The sequence below is a fragment of the Scyliorhinus canicula genome, chromosome 2, assembly GCF_902713615.1.
Source record: "Scyliorhinus canicula chromosome 2, sScyCan1.1, whole genome shotgun sequence".
In the NCBI taxonomy this organism is placed as follows: Eukaryota; Metazoa; Chordata; class Chondrichthyes; order Carcharhiniformes; family Scyliorhinidae; genus Scyliorhinus; species Scyliorhinus canicula.
In genome coordinates, this window is record NC_052147.1 from 141,428,688 (window position 1) to 141,448,925 (window position 20,238).

The 20,238-nt window shown below is 48.0% G+C and overlaps 1 protein-coding gene across 2 annotated transcripts in view; it reads right to left on the reverse strand.

Moving 5' to 3' along the window:
* LOC119958718 (neuropilin-2-like) overlaps positions 1-20,238 on the reverse strand; it is a 141,606-nt gene that overhangs the window by 57,525 nt on the left and 63,843 nt on the right. For both annotated transcript variants that reach the window (XM_038787297.1, XM_038787298.1), the window contains exons 8-10: positions 17,102-17,246; positions 13,073-13,431; positions 9,910-10,054 (exon numbers count right to left, since the gene is read on the reverse strand). In XM_038787297.1, the coding sequence (XP_038643225.1) occupies positions 9,910-10,054; positions 13,073-13,431; positions 17,102-17,246 (649 nt within the window). The remainder of the gene's footprint in view (positions 1-9,909; positions 10,055-13,072; positions 13,432-17,101; positions 17,247-20,238) is intronic.

Genomic DNA, 20,238 nt, shown 5'->3' on the forward strand with positions numbered 1-20,238 from the left:
TCCACTGAACTACAATTCGACAATCAGCCACACATTCCATTAAACTACAAATCAGCAATCGATCACAGCTTCCACTAAACTATAATTCGACCATCAGTCACAGCTTCCTGTAAACTACAATTTGACAATCGGTCACAGCGTCCACTAAATTACAACTGGACAATCGCTCACAGCTACCGCCAAAACGCTAGATAATCAGTCACAGCTTCCTGTAAACTGCAATTTGAGAATCGGTCACAGCGTCCACTAAATTACAACTGGACAATCGCTCACAGCTACCGCCAAAACGCTAGATAATCAGTCACAGCTTCCTGTAAACTACAATGGGGCAATGACAACTGGGCAATCGGTCAGAGCTTCAAATCAACTACAATATGACAATCACTCACAGCTTACACAACACTACAATTGGGCAATTAGTCACAGCTCCCATTAAACTACAACTAGCCAAATCTGTCACAGATTCCAATAAACTACAACCAAATAATTGGTCACAGCTTCCATTAAACTACAACTGGACAATTGCTTATACTTTCCACCAAACTACAACTGGATAATCGATCACAGCTTCTATTAATGAACAAACGGCGACTTCTGTTGGTGGTCATGGAGTGAGCGGACGCACATTTGGTGGCTGCCGCTCAAGGCGGATGTTTTTGGTCATTTCCCCACCCGAAGGTACAGGAGTACCTGGGGAAGGAAATACTCCTCTGGTGTGGCTGGTGCATAGATGAGCGGATGAGAAGCGCCATGAGAAAGAAATGCAGTTGTAGCGGGAGAGTTTTTGTGGCATGCCACAGGTAAAGATGGCGGAGGGCAAAGGGGTTGCGCTGCCTGCTCAGTGATCGATGGAGCAACTGGAGGAATTCTTGAATAACAAGTTTCAGCAGCAGAGGAAAGAGGCCTCGGAGGACTTGGGAAAGGTCATGGAGCTGCTGAGATCTAGGATCGAGCGGGTTGAGCAGAGGCTAGAATCCCAGAGCCTTACGATCCGGAAAGTGGAGGAGCATGAGGAGCAGTTGGCCTCATTGGTAGCTAAGACAGAAGTGATGCGGGGGAGCTGGAGAAAGTTGAGGGAGAAGGTGGAGGATGTGAAGAATCGCTCCAGAAGCCAAAACCTCAGGATTGTCGGGATGCCTGAAGGCATTAAGGTGGGGAGGCCGTGGTGTATATGGCAAAGATGCTGGAGAAATTGATGGGTGTGGAGGCCCCTGGAGGTGGACCGGGCGCACGGGGCACTGAGGAGGAGGCTGTAGGCAGGAAAGCCATCGAGGGCGATGGTGGTGCAGTCGCACCGCTTTCTGGACAAGGAACAAATCCTTCAGTGGGCGAGGCAGACCAGTAAATGTACCCGGGAAGGGAACGAGCTGTGGGTGTACTAGGACATGGGTGTAGAACTGGCAAAGAGGAGGGCCGGATTTACCTGGATTAAGGTTGTCCTCTTTAAAAAGAGGGTGATGTTTGGAGTACTATACCCAACCTGCCTGTGGCTGACTTTCCAGAAGCGAGAAGAGGTGATGGAATTTTTTTTTTTTTTTAAATAATTTTTATTTAAATTTTCACATTTTCACAAAAAAGAAAACAATAACAGAAAATTCTAAGAACAAAAAAAAACAGAACCCCCCGCCGTAAATACAAAAGAGAAACAATAAATTATCGCCCGTCATTGGCAAAAGACAGATATTCAACTCAAAACAAAAACAAAGAGACAACCCCCCTGCTGCTGACCTTTTGTTTTTACCGTTCTGCCAGGAGATCTAGGAACGGTTGCCATCTCCTGAAAAACCCCTGCACTGACCCCCTTAGGGCAAATTTCACCCTCTCCAATTTAATAAACCCCGCCATATCATTGACCCAGGCCTCCACGCTTGGGGGCCTCGCATCCTTCCACTGAAGAAAAATCCTCCGCCGGGCTACTAGGGATGCAAAGGCCAGAACACCGGCCTCTTTCGCCTCCTGCACTCCCGGCTCCACTGCAACCCCAAATATTGCGAGTCCCCAGCCTGGATTAACCCTGGATCCTACCACCCTCGATACTGTCCTTGCTACACCCTTCCAAAATTCCCCCAGCGCTGGGCATGCCCAGAACATGTGGACATGGTTTGCTGGGCTCCCTGAGCACCTAATACACCTGTCCTCGGTCCCAAAAAACTGGCTCATCCTTGTCCCGGTCATATGAGCCCTATGCAGTACCTTAAACTGTATGAGGCTAAGCCTCGCACACGAAGAGGAGGAGTTCACCCTTTCTAGGGCATCCGCCCACGTCCCCTCCTCAATCTCCTCACCCAGCTCCTCCTCCCATTTACCTTTCAGCTCCTCCACCGAGGCCCCGTCTACCTCCTGCATCACCTGGTACACTTCCGAGATCCTCCCCTCTCCAACCCATACCCCCCAGGAGCACCCTGTCCTGGGCCCCACGTGGCGGCAGCAGGGGAAACCCCGCCACCTGACAAACGCCCTTACTTGCATGTACCTAAAAGTGTTCCCCGGGGGAGCCTGAATTCCCCTTCCAGCTCACCCAGGCTCGCAAACTTCCCGTCTATGAACAGGTCCCCCAGCCTCCTGACACGAGGTGATGGAATTCATGAAGGGAAGGACAGTGGACTTGGAGAAGTGTGAGGACATTGAACTTTGGAGAAATTTTGGGTGCTCTTTAAAGTGTTTGGTGGTGGGTTTTTCGGAGGCAGGTTTTAATGAGGGAACAACGATGTTGAGTGCGCCTTTTGTCACTCTTCAGGGATAGATGGTTGGGTTGGTTGGGGAGGGAAACTGGAGGGAGGAGGGATGGTTGGAGGCCTTGGCAGGGGCCATCATGCTAGCTGGGCAGGCTAGTTAACTGGAATAAAGTGGGGGAGTTGCCAGGAGGAAGGCGTGGGAGAGGGGGAGGGAGTTTGTTTTTGTTTGAAGGTGGGTGGGTGTGTTGCTGACAAGGGTGTGGTCAGTGTGGCGCAGTTGGGAAGAGGTCGATGAGGGTGGACATCCGAATGTGGGCCTGGAGGGTGACACAGGCCAGACGCTGGCTCAAAAAAGGATATGGCTGATTGGCAGGGGAAGGGGACAGGGAGCCTCCCGACCAGGATGGTCACATGGAATGAGAGGGGGTTGAATGCACCGGTCAAATGGTTGCGTGTGCTCATGCACCTGAGGAGTTTGAAGGTGGTCGTGGCATTTTTTCAGGAACACACCTGAAGCTGGATGACTAGACGAGGTTGAGGAAGGGGTGGGTGGGGCAGATGTTTCATTCAGGTCTGGGTATGAAGAGGAGGGGGATGACGGTATTGGTTAATAAGCAGGTTGCGTTCAAGATGGGGAGTATTGTGGCCGTTCTGGGGCGGAGATATGTGATGGTTGGTGGAAAGTTGGAGATTTTGCCCGTGGTTCTGGTAAACGTCTATGCCCCGAATTGGAATCATGTGGATTTTATGAGGCGGGTGTTAGGGAGCGTCTATAAAACTACAACCAGACATTCGCTCATAGTTCCATAAAACTACAACCGGACAATCGCTCACAGCTTCCATAAAACTACAACCGGACAATCGCTCACAGCTTTATTAAACTAAACCAGATCATCGCTCACAGCTTCCATAAAAGTACAACTAGATAATCGCTCACAGTTTCAATAAAACTACAACTGGGCAATCGCTCACAGCTTCCATAAAAGTACAATCGGACAATCGCTCAATGTTTCAATAAAACTACAACCAGACAATCGCTCACAGCTTCCATAAAAGTACAACTAGACAATCGCTCACAGTTTCAATAAAACTACAACCAGACAATCGCTCACAGCTTCCATAAAAGTACAACTAGACAATCGCTCACAGTTTCAATAAAACTACAACCGGACAATTTCTCACAGCTTCCATAAAAGTACAACCGGACAATCGCTCACAGTTTCAATAAAACTACAACTGGACAATCGCTCACAGCTTCCATAAAAGTACAACCAGACAATCGCTCACAGCTTCCATAAAAGTACAACCGGACAATCGGTCACAGTTTCAATAAAACTACAACTGGACAATCGCTCACAGCTTCCATAAAAGTACAACCGGACAATCGCTCACAGCTTCCATAAAACTACAACTGGATAATCACTCACAGCTTCCCTTAAACTAAACCAGAAAATCATTCACAGCTTCCATAAAACTACAACTGAACAATCGCTCATAGGTTCCATAAAACTACAACCGGACAATCGCTCACAGCTTCCATAAAACTACAGCCGGACAATCGCTCACAGTTTCCTTAAACTAAACCAGACAATCGCTCACAGCTTCCATAAAAGAACAACCGGACAATCGCTCACAGCTTCCATAAAACTACAACCGGACAATCGCTCACAGCTTCCATAAAACTACAACCGGACAATTGCTCACAGCTTCCATAAAACTACAACCGGTCAATTGCTCGCAGTTTCCATAAAACTAAAACCGGACAATCGCTCACAGTTTCCTTAAACTAAACCAGACAATCGCTTACAGCTTCAATAAAGGAACAACTGGACAATCGCTCACAGCTTCCATAAAAGAACAACTGGACACTCGCTCACAGTTTCCATAAAACTACAACTAGACAATCGCTCACAGCTTCCATAAAACTACAACCGGACAATCGCTCCCAGCTTCCAGAAAACTACAACCGGACAATCGCTCACAGCTTCCATAAAACTACAAGCGGACAATCGCTCACAGCTTCCTTAAACTAAACCAGACAATCGCTCACAACTTCCATAAAACTACAACCGGACAATTGCTCACAGTTTCCATAAAACTACAACCGGATAATCGCTCACAGCTTCCTTTAAACTAAACCAGACAATCGCTTACAGCTTCCATAAAAGAACAACTGGACAATTGCTCACAGTTTCCATAAAACGACAACTAGACAATCGCTCACATTTTCCATAAAACTACAACCGGACAATCACTCAGTTTCCATAAAACTACAACCGGACAGTCACAGCTTCCTTAAACTAAACCAGACAATCGCTCACAGCATCCATAAAACTACAACCGGACAATCGCTCACAGCTTCCTTAAACTAAACCATACAATCGCTCACAGCTTCCATAAAACTACAACCGGTCAATCGCTCACAGTTTCCATAAAACTACAACCGGACAATCGCTCACAGTTTCCATAAAACTACAACCGGACAATTGCTCACAGCTTCCATAAAATTACAACTGGACAATCGTTCACAGCTTCCTTAAACTAAACCAGACAATCACTCACAGCTTCCATAAAACTACAACCGGACAATCGCTCACAGCTTCCATAAAACTACAACCGGACAATCGCTCACAGATTCCATAAAACTACAACCGGACAATCGCTCACAGCTTCCATAAAACTACAACTGGACAATTGGTCACAGCTTCCTTCAACTAAACCAGACAATCGTTCACATCTTCCATTAAACTAAACCAGACAATCGCTCACAGCTTCCTTAAACTAAACCGGACAATCGTTCACATCTTCCATTAAACTAAACCAGACAATCGCTCACAGCTTCCTTAAACTAAAGCAGACAATCGATCACATCTTCCATAAAAGTACAACTGGACAATTGGTCACAGCTTCAATTAAGCTACCACTGGACCATCTCTCACAGCATCCACAAACTACAACTGGATAATCGAGCACAACTTCCATAAACTGCAACTGGAAAATCACCCACAACTTCCATTAAACTACAACCAGGCTGCTTCCACAACTCACTGCTTCCACAAACTACAACTGGACAATTGCCCAGAGCTTCCATTAAACTACAGCAGACAATTAGTCACAGCTTCCATTAAACTACAACCGGACAATCGCTCACAGCTTCCATAAAAGTACAACTGGACAATCGCTCACAGCTTCCATAAAACTACAACCGGACAATCCCTCACAGCTTCCTTTAAACTAAACCAGACAATCGCTCACAGTTTTAATAAAACTACAACCGGACAATCATTCACAGCTTCCATAAAACTATAACTGGAAAATCGGCCACAGCTTCCATTAAACTACAACCAGACTGTAACTCACTGCTTCCACAAACTACAACTGGACAATCGCCCAGAGCTTCCATTAAACTACAGCAGACAATTAGTCACAGCTTCCATTAAACTACAGCTGAACAATCGCTCACAGCTTCCACTAAACTACAACCAGACAATGAGTTACAGTTCCCAGTAAACTACAACTGGTCAATTGTTTGTAGTGATCTCTGTATATCAATATACATGATCAATCTATATAAAGCTAGTCTAGGCAATTGAACACTAGATGTCTCACTATCAGGACCTATATAAATAGCTTTCCCGCTCTTTCTAAGAGGAGTTTGTATCAGGGGTGCAGAGAGAACAGACATAGGAAAGCTAGAGCTTTCTACTTCATGATGTGGAGACACCATCAGCATGGGTTCAATTCCTGTACCAGCTGTGGTTATCCATGAAGGCCGTGCCTTCTCAACCTTACCCCTTGCCTGAGGTGTGGTGGTCCTCAGGTTAAATCACCACCAGTCACCTCTCCCTCTCCAAAAAATGGGGAGAACAGCCAACAGTCCTTGGGGACTGTGGCAACTTTCATTGTATTTCTTAGAGATAAAAGCCTTCATATTAGCAGCCTTCACATATTGGCTGCTGCAGCCTTCATATTAGCTTTGCCATCTCAGTTCTGGTAGCGTTCCTGTAAAATCGACTTTTTCCCTCTCTCCAGTGTATTTAGATCTACGCGGAGAAGAGGTCTAATCTTGATTTGAGAGAGCAAGGGAAAAATCCAGCTAGTTTAATTCCTATAGTCACCTCCTGATCAACAGTACCCAATAAACGTGGAGGCAGCTGCAAACCTGTCCTTTACTGATTATCATTGGGATCTTCGAGTGATGGAGAAGGTGGGGTGGGGGGGGAAGGGAGAAGGAGAGGCAGATGTGAACGACTGAAAGAGGAAAGAGAAATAAATAAAAAACAACAAGGGAAGAGATGAAAGCTGGAAATTACTCCGAGATCTGAAGAGTTATTATCGGGAGTCTCCCACTCTCGTCGTGGTTGGGCGCTGTAATCCGCAAGGGAGATTCACGCTGAAGGCTAATTGAAGGAGACCACAAGGCAGTCCCACATTGCGTGTAGTGTTGCACTCACATCCGTGTACTGGGATAAACAACCTGGCCTTCCAGCCTCTCCAGCACTGTGTTCTTGTAAGGAAACCTGCCCATGTCACAGTATGCTCCTTCACTTTGCATGCTGTGAAATGAGAAAACTGGGAAGGGGGAAAGAAGAGGTGACGGGGTGGGGATGTGGGTTGGGGGGGGGGGGGGGCGGTATGCCAGAGTGGGCTTCTTTGTGGAGTAGCTAACTCTGCCCCTCCGTGGCTGATTAAGAACAGAAACTTTAGCTTTGACGGCTTCCTGTACGGGCAACTGAGAGGCCGAGTATTTGAGATGCGGTTTCAGTAAGTACTTCCCCACACCCAGACATCTGGCGAACAGCCTCAGGCACAAATGTCTTTACTTTAAGAAAAAAAATGACAATTACCAATTCATAAGGGGGGTTAGCTGAATGGCAAATACAAATCACCGAGTCCAAGACACACTCTTGCTCCCTGAGTCCATCTCCGCCATATTTCAAACTATCAAAAGATTAATCCCTTTGAGAAGTCTCTACATTTATCAAGAAATAAACTTCACATCTGGCTTATTTGTTAAGCATTATTCAACATTTCAAAGTATTTTTCACTAGCATTTTCCTTGTCGTTCCTGAGGCTGTGAGAGAGTGAGACCAGAGTGTACAAGTATGAGATAGTACTCGCTAGTCAGTGAGTGGAATCACTGGGTAAGTGAGATTGGGGGTGTGTGAGTGATTCTCAGTGAGTGAGATTGTGAGTGAGTGAATCCCAGGGTGAGTGAGGCTGAGTGAGTCCCAGAGTGAATGAGACTGTGAAGGAGTGAGTCCCAGAGTGAGTGAGATTGAGTGAGTTAGTGAGTCCCAGAGTGAGACTGTGAGTGAGTCCCAGAGTGAATGAGACTGAGTTAGTGAGTGAGTGATTCTCAGAGTGAGTGAGATTGTGTATAAGTGAACTCCAGAGTGAGTGAGATTGTGAGTGAGTGAGTCCCAGAGTGAGTCAATTGTGAGTTAGTGAGTCAAAGAGTGAGTGAGATTGTAAATGAATGAGTCCCAGAGTAAGTGAGATTGTGGGTTAGTGACTCCCAGAGTGAGTGAGACTGTGAGTGTGAGTGAATCCCAGAGTGAGTGAGATTGTGAATGAGTGAATCCCAGACTGAGTGAGATTGTGAATGAGTGAGTCCCAGAGTGAGTGAGATTGTGAATGAGTGAGTCACAAATGAGTGAGATTGTAAGTTACTGAGTCCCAGAGTGAGTGAGTGAGTGAGTGAAATGGTGTCTGAATTGCGGGATGAGTGAGATTGTGAGTGAGTGAGTCCCAGACTGTGAGTGAGTGAGTGAGTGAAATGGTGTCTGAATTGCAGGATGAGTGAGATTGTGAGTGAGTGAGTGTGTGAATGAGTAAAATGGTGAGTGAGTCCCAGGGTGAGTGAGATAGTGAGTGAGTGAGTGAGTTGGTGAGTGAGTCCCAGGGTGAGTAAGATTGTGAGTGAGTGAGATGGTGAGTGAGTCCCAGGTGAGTGAGAGTGTGAGTGAGTGAGTGAAATAGTGAGTGAGTATGTCCCAGGGTGAGTGAGATTGTGAGCGAACGAGTCCCAGAGTGAATGAGATTGTGAGTAAGTGTGAGCACTGTCGTGAATTTGTGATATTGTGAGTTTTTGAGTATGTTAGTGAATGACTGAGATTGTGTGTATGCGAAATGTGTATGAGAGTGCTGGTCTGAGTGGGTGAGCCTGAGAATAAACAAGAATATGAGTCAGAGTACATGAATGTCGGTGAGATTTTGTGAATGCATGACTGATATCGATCAAGACTGTATAGAGATAAAATCTGTCAAAGTTACAAAACGGAATTTGAAGCTAAATATGTGGTCACTGGTATCGACAATGCTATTTTGCCAGAGTATTACAACTATCCCTTGCCTGTTGTAGACAGAAAATACACAGAAAATGTGCGTGCACACACACAAACACAGTCATACACACATAATCACACAGAGCACGAGTATACACAGACACAGGCACACTCACACAGATCATGTTCACACACTAACACAGACACACAAACATGAACGCACACACATGTACACACACAAGCACAGATGGATATACGGCACACAAACACACAAGCACAGCACACATACATGCATGAACAGACATTGCACATGTACACACACACATATACACAAACAGACACAAACACACAAGCATAGGCACATGCATTGCACTCATATATACACATGTACACAAAACAGACACACATGTACACACATATAGATACACATATATACACAAACACAGACACACATGGCACACTAACACATAAGCACAGACACTGTACAAATACACACACACACACAAGCACACATATACACACACATAGCACACACATACACTTTTAACAAATACATTTAGAGTACCCAATTCTTGTTTTCCGATTAAGGGGCAATTTAGTGTGGCGAATCCACCTACCCTGCACATCTTTCGGTTGTGGGGGTGAAACCCACGCAGGCATGGGGAAAATGTGGAAACTCCACACGGACAGTGATGCAGGCCGGGATCTAACCCGGGTCCTCGGCGCCATGAGGCAACATTACTAATCACTGCACCATCATGTTCCCCTACACACACATATACTTACACATAAACACACAAGCACAGGCACACACATTGCACACATGTACACACACTCACACAAACACACACAAAGACACAAGCACAGACACACACATTGTACACACATATATATATATATACACACAGACACACACACACCAGTAACAGTTTTCAGAATGCACCTACCCAGTAAATCACATCCCTGCAGTTCAAAGCGCATTCCGATCCCGGCTGGAGACCATCTCTCTGGATACACTCGGACAAACCGTGCAGGCACAGGATCAAACCTCCGGATCTCAGGAATGTCGTAGTTCATGTTCCCTTCAAACATCTGAGGGCCATGAGGAGAGACAGGGTGAGCAAAACTAACCAAAGAACCACAACACAGGGGGCACTGCAAACTGACTCTCCTCTTGAACTATAGAGGGCAATAGCTAAATCCTTTGGCTGTAACAAAGAAAAGACTTGCATTTCTTTATCGCCTTTCTCAACCATAAACTATCCAAAAAATGATTTACAGCCTCACAGTGTGCTTTTGTGAAGCGTAGACCTGAGGAAGCAGCAATGCTCCGAAAGCTAGTGTTTGAAACAAACCTGTTGGACTTTAACCTAGTGTTGTAAGACTTATTTTAGTGAAGCGTAGTTACTGTAAGAAGTGCTGCAACCAATTTGCACACAGTGAGCTCCCACACACAGAAATGAAATAAATAAATATTGGCCAGGACCAAAGCAGTGTCATGGAATCTTCTAAGTGCACCCAAGAGGACAGACAAAACTGCAGTTTCACTCGAAAGATGGCACCTTCAACTCTACAACCCACCCTATACACACACCAGCGGAGTGTCAGTCTGCAACAGTTTGCTGGGGAATGGGGAGCGCTCCCTCGTGTTCTGACCTACATCTACCGCTCAATCATCAACACTAAAAAACACAATTTTTGCCCAATATCGCGATGTTATTTATGGGAGCTTGTGTGCAAGTTGGCTGCCACACTTCCCATATGGCAGCTGTGACCATTGTTTCTTGAGGACAATGAAGGAAATGTGAGCTGTTCTCTTTTCTCTATCTTCTTTTCTGGATTGTGGAGTAGACGTAAGTGTTACAAACTGCTCTGAATATTTTATTTGCCATGTAGCCCTCAGCTAGAAATTGGAAATTAAGTCAACTGGAAACAAATTCACTAAATTATTAATTAGCAAACCCAGACAGGCAAGAAGCTTTTTCTCTCATTCTCTGACAATGAAAAACGTCTACAAAGGGCATTTTGTTCCCTCCTATTTGATTTTCTGTCCATTTCTTCCTCGGCTGTGTTCTTTTTGTCTAGCGTTCTGCAGCTTCAATCATAGAATGGAATCACATAGTGGTGTTGCACAGAAGGTGGCCATGCAGCCCATTGTACCTCTGTTATCTCATGGAAAGGGCTCCTCAATTAGTCCCATTCCCCGCACCCCTTTCCTCATAGACCGATAAATTTCCCCCCTTCGAGTATATACTCTTTATAAAATTAATTTTGAACCTGCTTCCACTCACTCTTTCAGGCAGCATTTTTGAGATCCCCTCTAATTCCTGCCGCCAGCCAGAAAGAGGGCTAGGATGATTTGTGCATGCGCACCTGTGGCAGCTGGTGCATGCATTAGCTGCTCCTTTCCAGCTGGTGGCAGGAGCTTAGTATGTGGGCAATCACCCACAATTTTACTGCAGCAGATAATACAGAGGAAAGGAAAATGTAATTTGCCGCCAAAAGTTGTTCCCAGTTCCCCATCTGTGATTGGATCTCGATGTTGGGGTCCGTGTGCAGCCTCCTTAAGCTAGACAGACACAGGCCCCTGACATCACTTGAGCCTGAGGGAAACCCCATGTGATAAATGTTTTTGCTTTTATTTTTGAGGATTACCATTCTGGTAAATCTCCTCTACACCCTCTCGAAGGCCTCAAAGACCTTCCTAACCCAGAGTGCCCACTTTTGAAATGAAATGAAATGAAAATCGATAATTGCCACAAGTAGGCTTCAAATGAAGTTACTGTGAAAAGCCCCTAGTCGCCACATTCCGGCGCCTGATCTTGGCTGTTTTTGTTGGCCTCGGGCAGTTTCTCGCTGCTGAGGCCGCACTTGGAAGGATTTAGAATGGCTGTCCGTAGATCGGGGCGCCATTTTGTCTGGCAGGCCCGCTCTTCCTTGCGCCTTGCCCCCTGCTTTTCAAGCACCCCCCCCTGTTTTGAACCTCCCCCAATTGCCGGGAGGCCCTCGAGAATTCCCCCTCTAATTGACAAAGGCCTCCTCCTGTGCCTGAACTCTGGCAGTGCCTCTGGCAACGCCACCCTGAACCCAGGGTGGCAATGCGAGGGTGCCCAGGTGGCACTGCCAGAGTATAAGAGTCGCAATGCCAGGGTACCCAGGTGTCAGGGGAAGCGCCAGGGTGGCACCCTTTCCGTTCCTTGACAAGCCAGGGGTCTCCAATGGCCTCGGAGACACCTCATTTGTGCGGACGAGTGCTAAACTGCAGCCTGGTGAGGTCTCGCAGGCACGGTCGGAGATTACTGGGGGCAGGCTCATTTAAATATTCAGACCTCAATATCACCCACGCGGAGCCTGATTTGAACCTCGCGTGTGATTTACCCATTTCACCCGGATCTGTGCCGGGCACAAAGTGCTTGCTGAATCGTACCTACATTCTCAATGAAATAAGAGATTGCTCACAACCAAAACTACAACAAAGTGTTCCAATAAAAGTAGGATAATCTTTTCAGCACGTTGCCGTGAGTGGAGGATAGTTATGCAATTTAAGTATGTAAAATAAACCCCAGTTGTGAACTCCAGATGTGATTGGTGGGGCAATGACCCAAACATCTCCATTCTGATTGGGTCTTTAAAAAATGTGTTCACGGGATGTGGGAGCCTGGTTGGGCCAGCATTTACTGCCCATCCCTTATTGCTCTTGAGAAGTTGATGCTGAGCCACCTTCGTGAACCGCTGTAGTTCATGTGGTGTAGGTATATGCACAGTGCTATTAGGAAGGGGATTCAGGATTTTCATCCAGCGACAGCGAATGAATGACAATACATCTCCAAGTCAGGATGGTGTGCGGCTTGTGGGGGCTTGGTGGTGTTTCCATGTATCTGTTGCCCTTGTCCTTCCAGGTTGCGTGTTTGAAAGATGCTGTCAAAGAAGCCTTGGCAAATTGCACAGTGCATCTTATAGATGATATACGCTGTGGCACTGTACTTCAGTGGTGAAGGGACTGAATGTTTAAGGTAATTAATGTTTGAATTCCTGGATCATTATATGGAGTGGTTCACTTTGTTGCGCACAAACATTTTGCAAAAGATTGAAGAAATTGAGGGGTCCTACCTTGTGTCGTGATCCTCCTGATTCCTTCACAAATGTCCAGTTGACTCCATTCATGCTGTAAGCCAATTTAAATTTCCGCACGAAAGCCTTATTTTCCCCTCCTGTCCCACCATCCACCACCGATGCTCCTCGTGCCCCCTGGATAATGATGGCGCCGATGGTCTTTGGGGTGGGCAAGGCTACTTGGAGCCATTCTGTGCCAGGTGGAGGGTGCGGCTGTCGTGGGTACCATCCGGATCGGCTGGCGACGAGCCGGGCGCTGCCCGATGACCAATGGTAGTCCCTTGTGGAGGAGGCCGTGATCTGGGAGTCAGGGATGTGTCCGGAAAGCATTCCCAGCATATCGGAGCAAGGTGCATCTGTTAAAAGGGAGGGAGTCATTGTGGGGAAGGAACAAATCATCAGGCCTCTCCGTCCAGCTACAGATTTATATAATTTCTAATCATGTCCTATTGTTCTCACAATTCCTTACCTATATACTTTTCTCTACTCCTAAAACCCTCTGAGATCTCTGTGCTCTTTCAAATCTGGCCTCTTGAGGAACCCTCAATCTCATTTGCTCACATTTAGTGGCTGTACCAGGTCCTGAGCTCTGTGACTAGGAATGGTATCATGGTTGTTGCATTGATGAACTATTAACCCAGAGATATGCGTTCAAATCAGTAATGGTGACTATGAAACTACTAGATCATCATTAAAAACTCAACTGGTTCACTCACGTCCTTTTGAGGAGGAAATCTGCTGGGTTTACCTTATCTGGCCTCTTTGTGGCTTCAGGTTCAAAGCAATATGACAGACTCCTAACTTGCCCTCTGAAATGACCTAACAAACCATTCAGTTGTACTAAAAAATCTGTGACGGACTGAAGCGGTTCAAGAATGTGCTTCAATGTAATGGGACCGGCTGCATAAATTAAATCTGGCCCGGCTAGTAGACCAAATGAAGGACAATTTTCGGAGATGGAATACACTCCCATTATCATTAACTGGAAGGGTGCAGACGGTGAAGATTGTTTTTTTAAAATAAATTTAGAGTACCCAATTCATTTTTTCCAATTAAGGGGCAATTTAGCGTGGCCAATCCACCTACCCTGCACATCTTTGGGTTGTGGGGGCGAAACCCATGCAAACACGGGGAGAATGTGCAAACTCCACACAGACAGTGACCTAGAGCCGTGATCACACCTGGGGCCTCGGCGCCGTGAGGCTGCAGTGCGAACCCACTGCGCCACCATGCTGCCCTGCAGACGGTGAAGATGACGGTCGTCCCGAGATTCCTGTTCGTGTTTCAATGTCTCCCCATCTTTATTCCGCGGTCCTTTTTTAAACGGGTCAACAAAGTGATCACTGGCTTCGTTTGGGTGGGCAAAACACCGCGAATAAGGAAGGTAATACTTGAGCGGAGTTGGGGAGAGCGCGGGCTGGCGCTGCCAAATTTTAGTAACTATTACTGGGCGGCGAATATAGCCATGATCAGGAAGTGGGTGGTGGGGGAGGAGTCGCATGGGAGCGTATGGAGGCAGCTTCATGTAAGGACACCAGTTTGGGGACGTTGGTAACTGCGCCTCTGCCGTTCCCGCTGGCGCGGTACTCCATCAGCCCTGTGGTGGTGGCAGCCCTGAGAGTTTGGGGGCAATGGAGGAGACATGTGGGAGTAGAGGGAGCATCGGTCTGGTCTCCAATCAGTAATAATCACCCGTTTGCCCTGGGAAGCATGGATGGGGGGGTTCCGGATATGGCGGAGAGCAGGGATTGAGAGGATGGGGGATATGTCTATAGAGGGGAGCTCACCGAGTATGAGGGCGCTGGAGGAGAAGTTTGGATTGGTGAGGGGAAACAAATTCAGGTATCTGCAGGTGCGGGACTTCCTATTTAAACAGGTGTCAACCTTCCCGCTCCTACCGCTAAGGAGAATTCAGGACAGGATAGTTTCCAGAGGGTGGGTAGGAGAAGGGAGTGTCTCGGACATTTACAAGGAACTTATGGGGTCAGAGGAGATGCAGACAGAGGAGCTGAAGCGTAAGTGGGAGGAGGAGCTGGGAGGAGAGATAGAGGATGGTCTATGGGTTGACGCGTTGAGTAGAGTCAACGCATCCGCAACATGTGCCAGGCTCAGCCTGATACAATTTAAGGTTGTTCACCGGGCTCACATGACAGTGGCCCGGATGAGCAGATTCTTTGGGGTGGAAGATAGGTGTGCAAAATCTGCGGGAGGACCAGCGAACCATGTCCACATGTTCTGGGCATGTCCGAAGCTTAGGGGATTTGGCAGAAGTTTGCAAATGTCATGTCCACGGTGTTAAAAACAAGGGTGGCGCTGTGTCCAGAGGTGGCAATTCTCGGGGTTTCGGAAGACCCGGGAATCCAGGAGGAGAAAGAGGCAGACGTTCTGGCCTTTGCTTCCCTGGTAGCCCGGAGACGGATACTATTAGCTTGGAGCGACTCAAAGTCCCCGAAGTCAGAGACCTGGCTATCGGACATGGCTAGCTTTCTCTGTTTGGAGAAAATCAAGTTCGCCTTGACAGGGTCACTGTTAGGGTTCACCCGGAGGTGGCAGCCGTTCGTCAACTTCTTCGCGGAAAATTAATCATCAGCAGAAGGCGGGGAGGGGGGGGGGGGGAGGGGGGGGGGTGTTGTTAGTTTAGCTTAGAGTAGGGGGTTAGTAAAGATGGGACCTGTAAGGGAGGGGGATGCCTTTTTGCAGTATGTTTAAAGTTTCATGTACATTATTTATTGTTTTGTTATAATACCAAAAAAACCTCACTAAAATGTTTATTAAAAAAAAAGAAAGTGCTTCAACGCAACCTTCTCAAAGGCAATTAGGGAATGGGTAATAGATGCTGGCTGAGCCAGCAATGCATAAATCCTACAAATGAAGAATTAATCTTAAAGAAAAAATCCCCCTCTATATTTCTCTGCTTCTCTAATTATTTCTCTGTCTTCGAACATTTCTCTTTGAGCAAGCTTTTGATCCTAATATCCCTTTATGTGGCTCAGTGACATGTTTGATTGCGTTTTTGTTACATTAAAGATGCTCTATATAAATACAAGTTCCTTCTTTCTTAAGGCCAGGTCATTGTTGGAAAAGTACACACGTGAACGACAAGCGAGGGCAGGACTGGGTTTTCCTGTGAGGCCCATTAAGTACATCCGAGTCTTAGGCCAGTGATGGGTACTTGGGTGAGGTACACTGCTGAGCCTCAAGGAATCCACGGGTAGGATTCACCGTCCATTCACACTGGCGGGATTCTCCCATCCTGCTGCAGGGAATGCAAGATTTGGCTGAGCGCCAAATCCTCTGTCCTCGCTAGCAGCGACAGCGGTGCAGACCCGCAACGGAAAATCCCGGTCCACACGTTCAGGAGAGGGGTGGAAGGAAGGCAGTGTGGGCGTTGTCAGGAAATTAAAATCATGCTCGATTTAATATCTCAACCAAGGCATGGGTTCACTTTGAATCGAAGACAAAACTAATAGACACAGCAAAGGCTGTTCAATTATCTTGACATGTGCTCTTCTGGAAAGGATTGGGGTTGGGGGGGGAGCGAGATAGCTGGCGGCATAGGGGTAATTCCACTGCACTAGTAATCCCGAGGCCCTGGTTATTGCCCCGGGGACATGGGCTCAAATTCCACCACAGCAGCTGATGGAGTTTGAATTCAATTAATAAATCTCAAATCTAATCTCAGTAATCGTAACCATAGAATTATCAATAAAACCTCATTTGGTTCAGTAATGTCCTTCAGGGAAGGAAATCTGCCTTTGCCTTACCTGGTCTGGCCCACATGTGACTCCAGATTTAAAGTATGACCAAGTCTTAACTCCAGACCCACAGTGTGTGGTTGATTCTTAACTGCCCTCTGGAAATGTTCAATTCAAGGACAATTAGGGTAGTCAGCAAAGTCAGCGACTCTCACACCCCATGAAATAATAAAAAGAGGAAAAATAGTTGACGTGGGGGTGTGCGGGGGGAGGGGTGGGAGAGCGGTAGAACAGACGTGGGTGGTGCAGGTTGGGGAAGGGGAAGACCTACTTGTAATCTGGCATCCGTAGAGCTCAAAACGCATCGATATTCCATTTGTCCACACCTGAGGCCGAATGCGAACAAAGCGAGCCAGGACAGGTGGGGTCAGTGTGTTCAGGACCACCTCGTTACCATCCGTGTTGGCTGGAAACAACTAGAGAAGGAAATAAGCGCTTTAGTACAAGTTAACGTGTGTACAGATTCATTTGAAGCTGCTTTTCCTTATCCCTTAGGTACAGCCCCCACCTCACTCCCAGTTTCAAAGTGGTGTTGTTACTCAAAAAACAAATATATAAAGCAATGTTCAGCTCAAAGTGATCAGGAGCTGACAGACTGGCTGATTTTTCGCGTTCTATCCAGGAGCCGTCAATCCTAGTTTCAGACTTTCAGGTGGTAATAGGTAAAGTAAAAAAATAGAAAATTGACAGAAGTGGGTTAAGAATTAATTTCAATGATTGCACAAGCTACAGTTCTTGACACCTGAACACATGGGTTGGGATTCTCCGACCCGCCGCCGGGTCGGAGAATCGCCGGGGGGTGGCATGAATCCCGCCATGCCGGCTGCCAAATTCTCCGGCGCCGGGGATTTGGCGGGGGCGGGAATCGCACTGCGCTGGTCAGCGGCCGCTGGAAGTGGCCCCCCGGCGATTCTTCGGCCCGCAATGGGCCGAGTGGCCATCCGTTTTCGGCTGGTCCCGCCGGCGTATGTTACACCAGGTATTTGCCGGTGGGACCTGGCTCCGCGGGCGGCTTCCGGGGTCCTCGGGGGGGGGGGGGGGGGGGGAGGGGGGGCGTGGGGGGATCTGGCCCCGTGGGTGTCCCATCCTCTCCCGACCTAACGCTGAGGGTTGACGCCACGCCAACCGCCGCCGAAGGGCTAGCGCGAGTTAGCGCATGCGCGGGGGTGTTACATGGTTCCACACATGCGCAGACCAGCCGACATATTCTTGCGCACGCGCAGGGGGGGTGTCTTCTCCACGCCGACCATGGCGGAGCCCTACAGAGGCCGACGCGGAAGGAATGAGTGCCCCCACGGCACAGGCCCGCCCGCAGATCGGTGGGCCACGATCGCAGGCCAGGCCATCGTGGGGGCCCACCCGCGGGGCCGAATACCCTCACGCCCCCCCGGAGGACCGCACCAGCTCGCCTACCAGCCTGGTCCCGCTGTGTGGGACCATGTCCATTTCACACCTGCAGGACTGGCCAGAAACCGACGGCCGCTCAGCCCATCGGGTCCCGGAGAATTGCCGGGTGGCCGCTGGCAACGACCCCCTACCAGCGTGAACCCAGCGCCGGAGAATACGGCAGCTGGCGCCGGAGCGGCGGGGCAGGATTCACGCCGCCCCCTGGGGATTCTCCTACCCGGCGGGGGAATCGGAGAATCCCGCTGCAGATTTAATTCCACCCAGTCCCCTGGGCACTCTCCAGGCTTAACCACACACCCCAGGCCTTCTGCAGGCTTAACCCCCACATCCCAGGTCCTCTCCAGACCTAACCATAACCCCCGGGCCCACTCCAGGCTTAACTGCACCCACTCCTCTGGGAATCCCCCCCCCCCCCCCCCCCCCCCCCCCCCCCCGCCCCCTCTTCCTCTCCATCCCGACCCTTTCCAAGCTTAGCACCCTCCCACAGCCCTCTGCAGGGAGCAACTATCCAAGAACATAGATTTCAGGAGTGGGCTATGAATGCCACCATCACACCTTGTACAATATAAAGGGTGCCTTGATGGGTGAACGGGACCGGTGTCAGTGAGGATAGCGGCAGCAGTGTTCACCGAGGAGGCAATGCGGGAGGGCAAGCAGGAGCGAATTGCAATGTTACCTCTTGGCCCATCATGGCCCCAATTAAAATTCCACCTCACTTCCCCACCTCCCACCGTCCTCCACTCCCATATACAAACTGGGGCTTCGGGGTGACACTCAGTGGGATTTACACACGAGGGACTGATTGAAAACCCTTAATCACCGTTGAATGCACAGCCGTTCTTCGGGCTGAAGGTCAGAGCACCAGCACATCGCTGAAATGTGCCGCTGGAGTATTATTTTGGCTGTCTTGTATTATGACTGCAGAGGCGAAGCGAGGAAATTACAGCCCGCAGTCCTAACATTAACAAAAAAACCCCAATCTGCTTTGAAGGAGCAGTTAATTTAGGCTGGATTCTAGCAGACGAGGCGAATATAAATGGGCTAATTATGCATTTGAGTGCTGCTGGAACTGATGAATTTTACTTACAACTCTAACCTTTCCAACACAGTACCTCTGGGATGAAAAGAATTTGAGGAAATCTGGTGGAACATTAGTCTTATTCAAACTGGAACAGGGCTGCAGTTACCCGGCAGCAGAGGTTTAGTGTGAGGAAATTTACTGGCATTTTTCTCTTTGTGTTTAAAATGTAACCAGAAGTTGATATTCTGGAATTTTCCACTGAGGGGCCCATGTTTGCTCTTTAAGCACAAAAGCCTTGCTCAAGTTTTGTCCTCCTCATTGGCTTCTGTTATAAGTTGCCTCCTCCGCTCAGGACCACCAAAAGCTCTGGGGCCTCCAGGACAGGCCTGGAGTCTCCAGGAAGAGCAGTCTCCAGGACCCTGCTGTGTTTGTGCGCAAACCCTGGAGAAACATCATCGGGATATTTTTTAAAAAGATTGTTTTTGTTCAATTTTCTTTGAACATTTCTCTTTACCAGATATAAAAGCATTGAAAGTAGATGGTTGGGGGGAGCAATCGGTTTGGGAATTGTCCATTGGGAAATGTGTCTTTTGCTTTCCAATTAGGGTAGGAAGGCCACGCGATACAAGGATGTTTGTGTTGGCCAACTAATTGATGGGGGTGGGGCACGTCATGTGATAAAACCTCTCGGAATACATTTCATCACAATTGGCCACCCTATCTGATACATCTGAGCCGGAGTTCTCCGGCCATTGGGATTCCCTTTTCCCGTCAGCAGCGCATTACCACCCTTGGCTTTCCCAGAGGTGTGGGATGGCTTTGCTGGCAAATTTCATTGACGAGCGGCGGAAGTACAGAATTCCTATAGACACGCGTCTGGGGAACAGGAGAATCCAGCCCCTGATCTCTGTGGGTGCTGATTGATTTCTGCTGCTGCTATATAAGCTCTGGAAGTATCTGGGAAGTAGAGTGGTACTCAA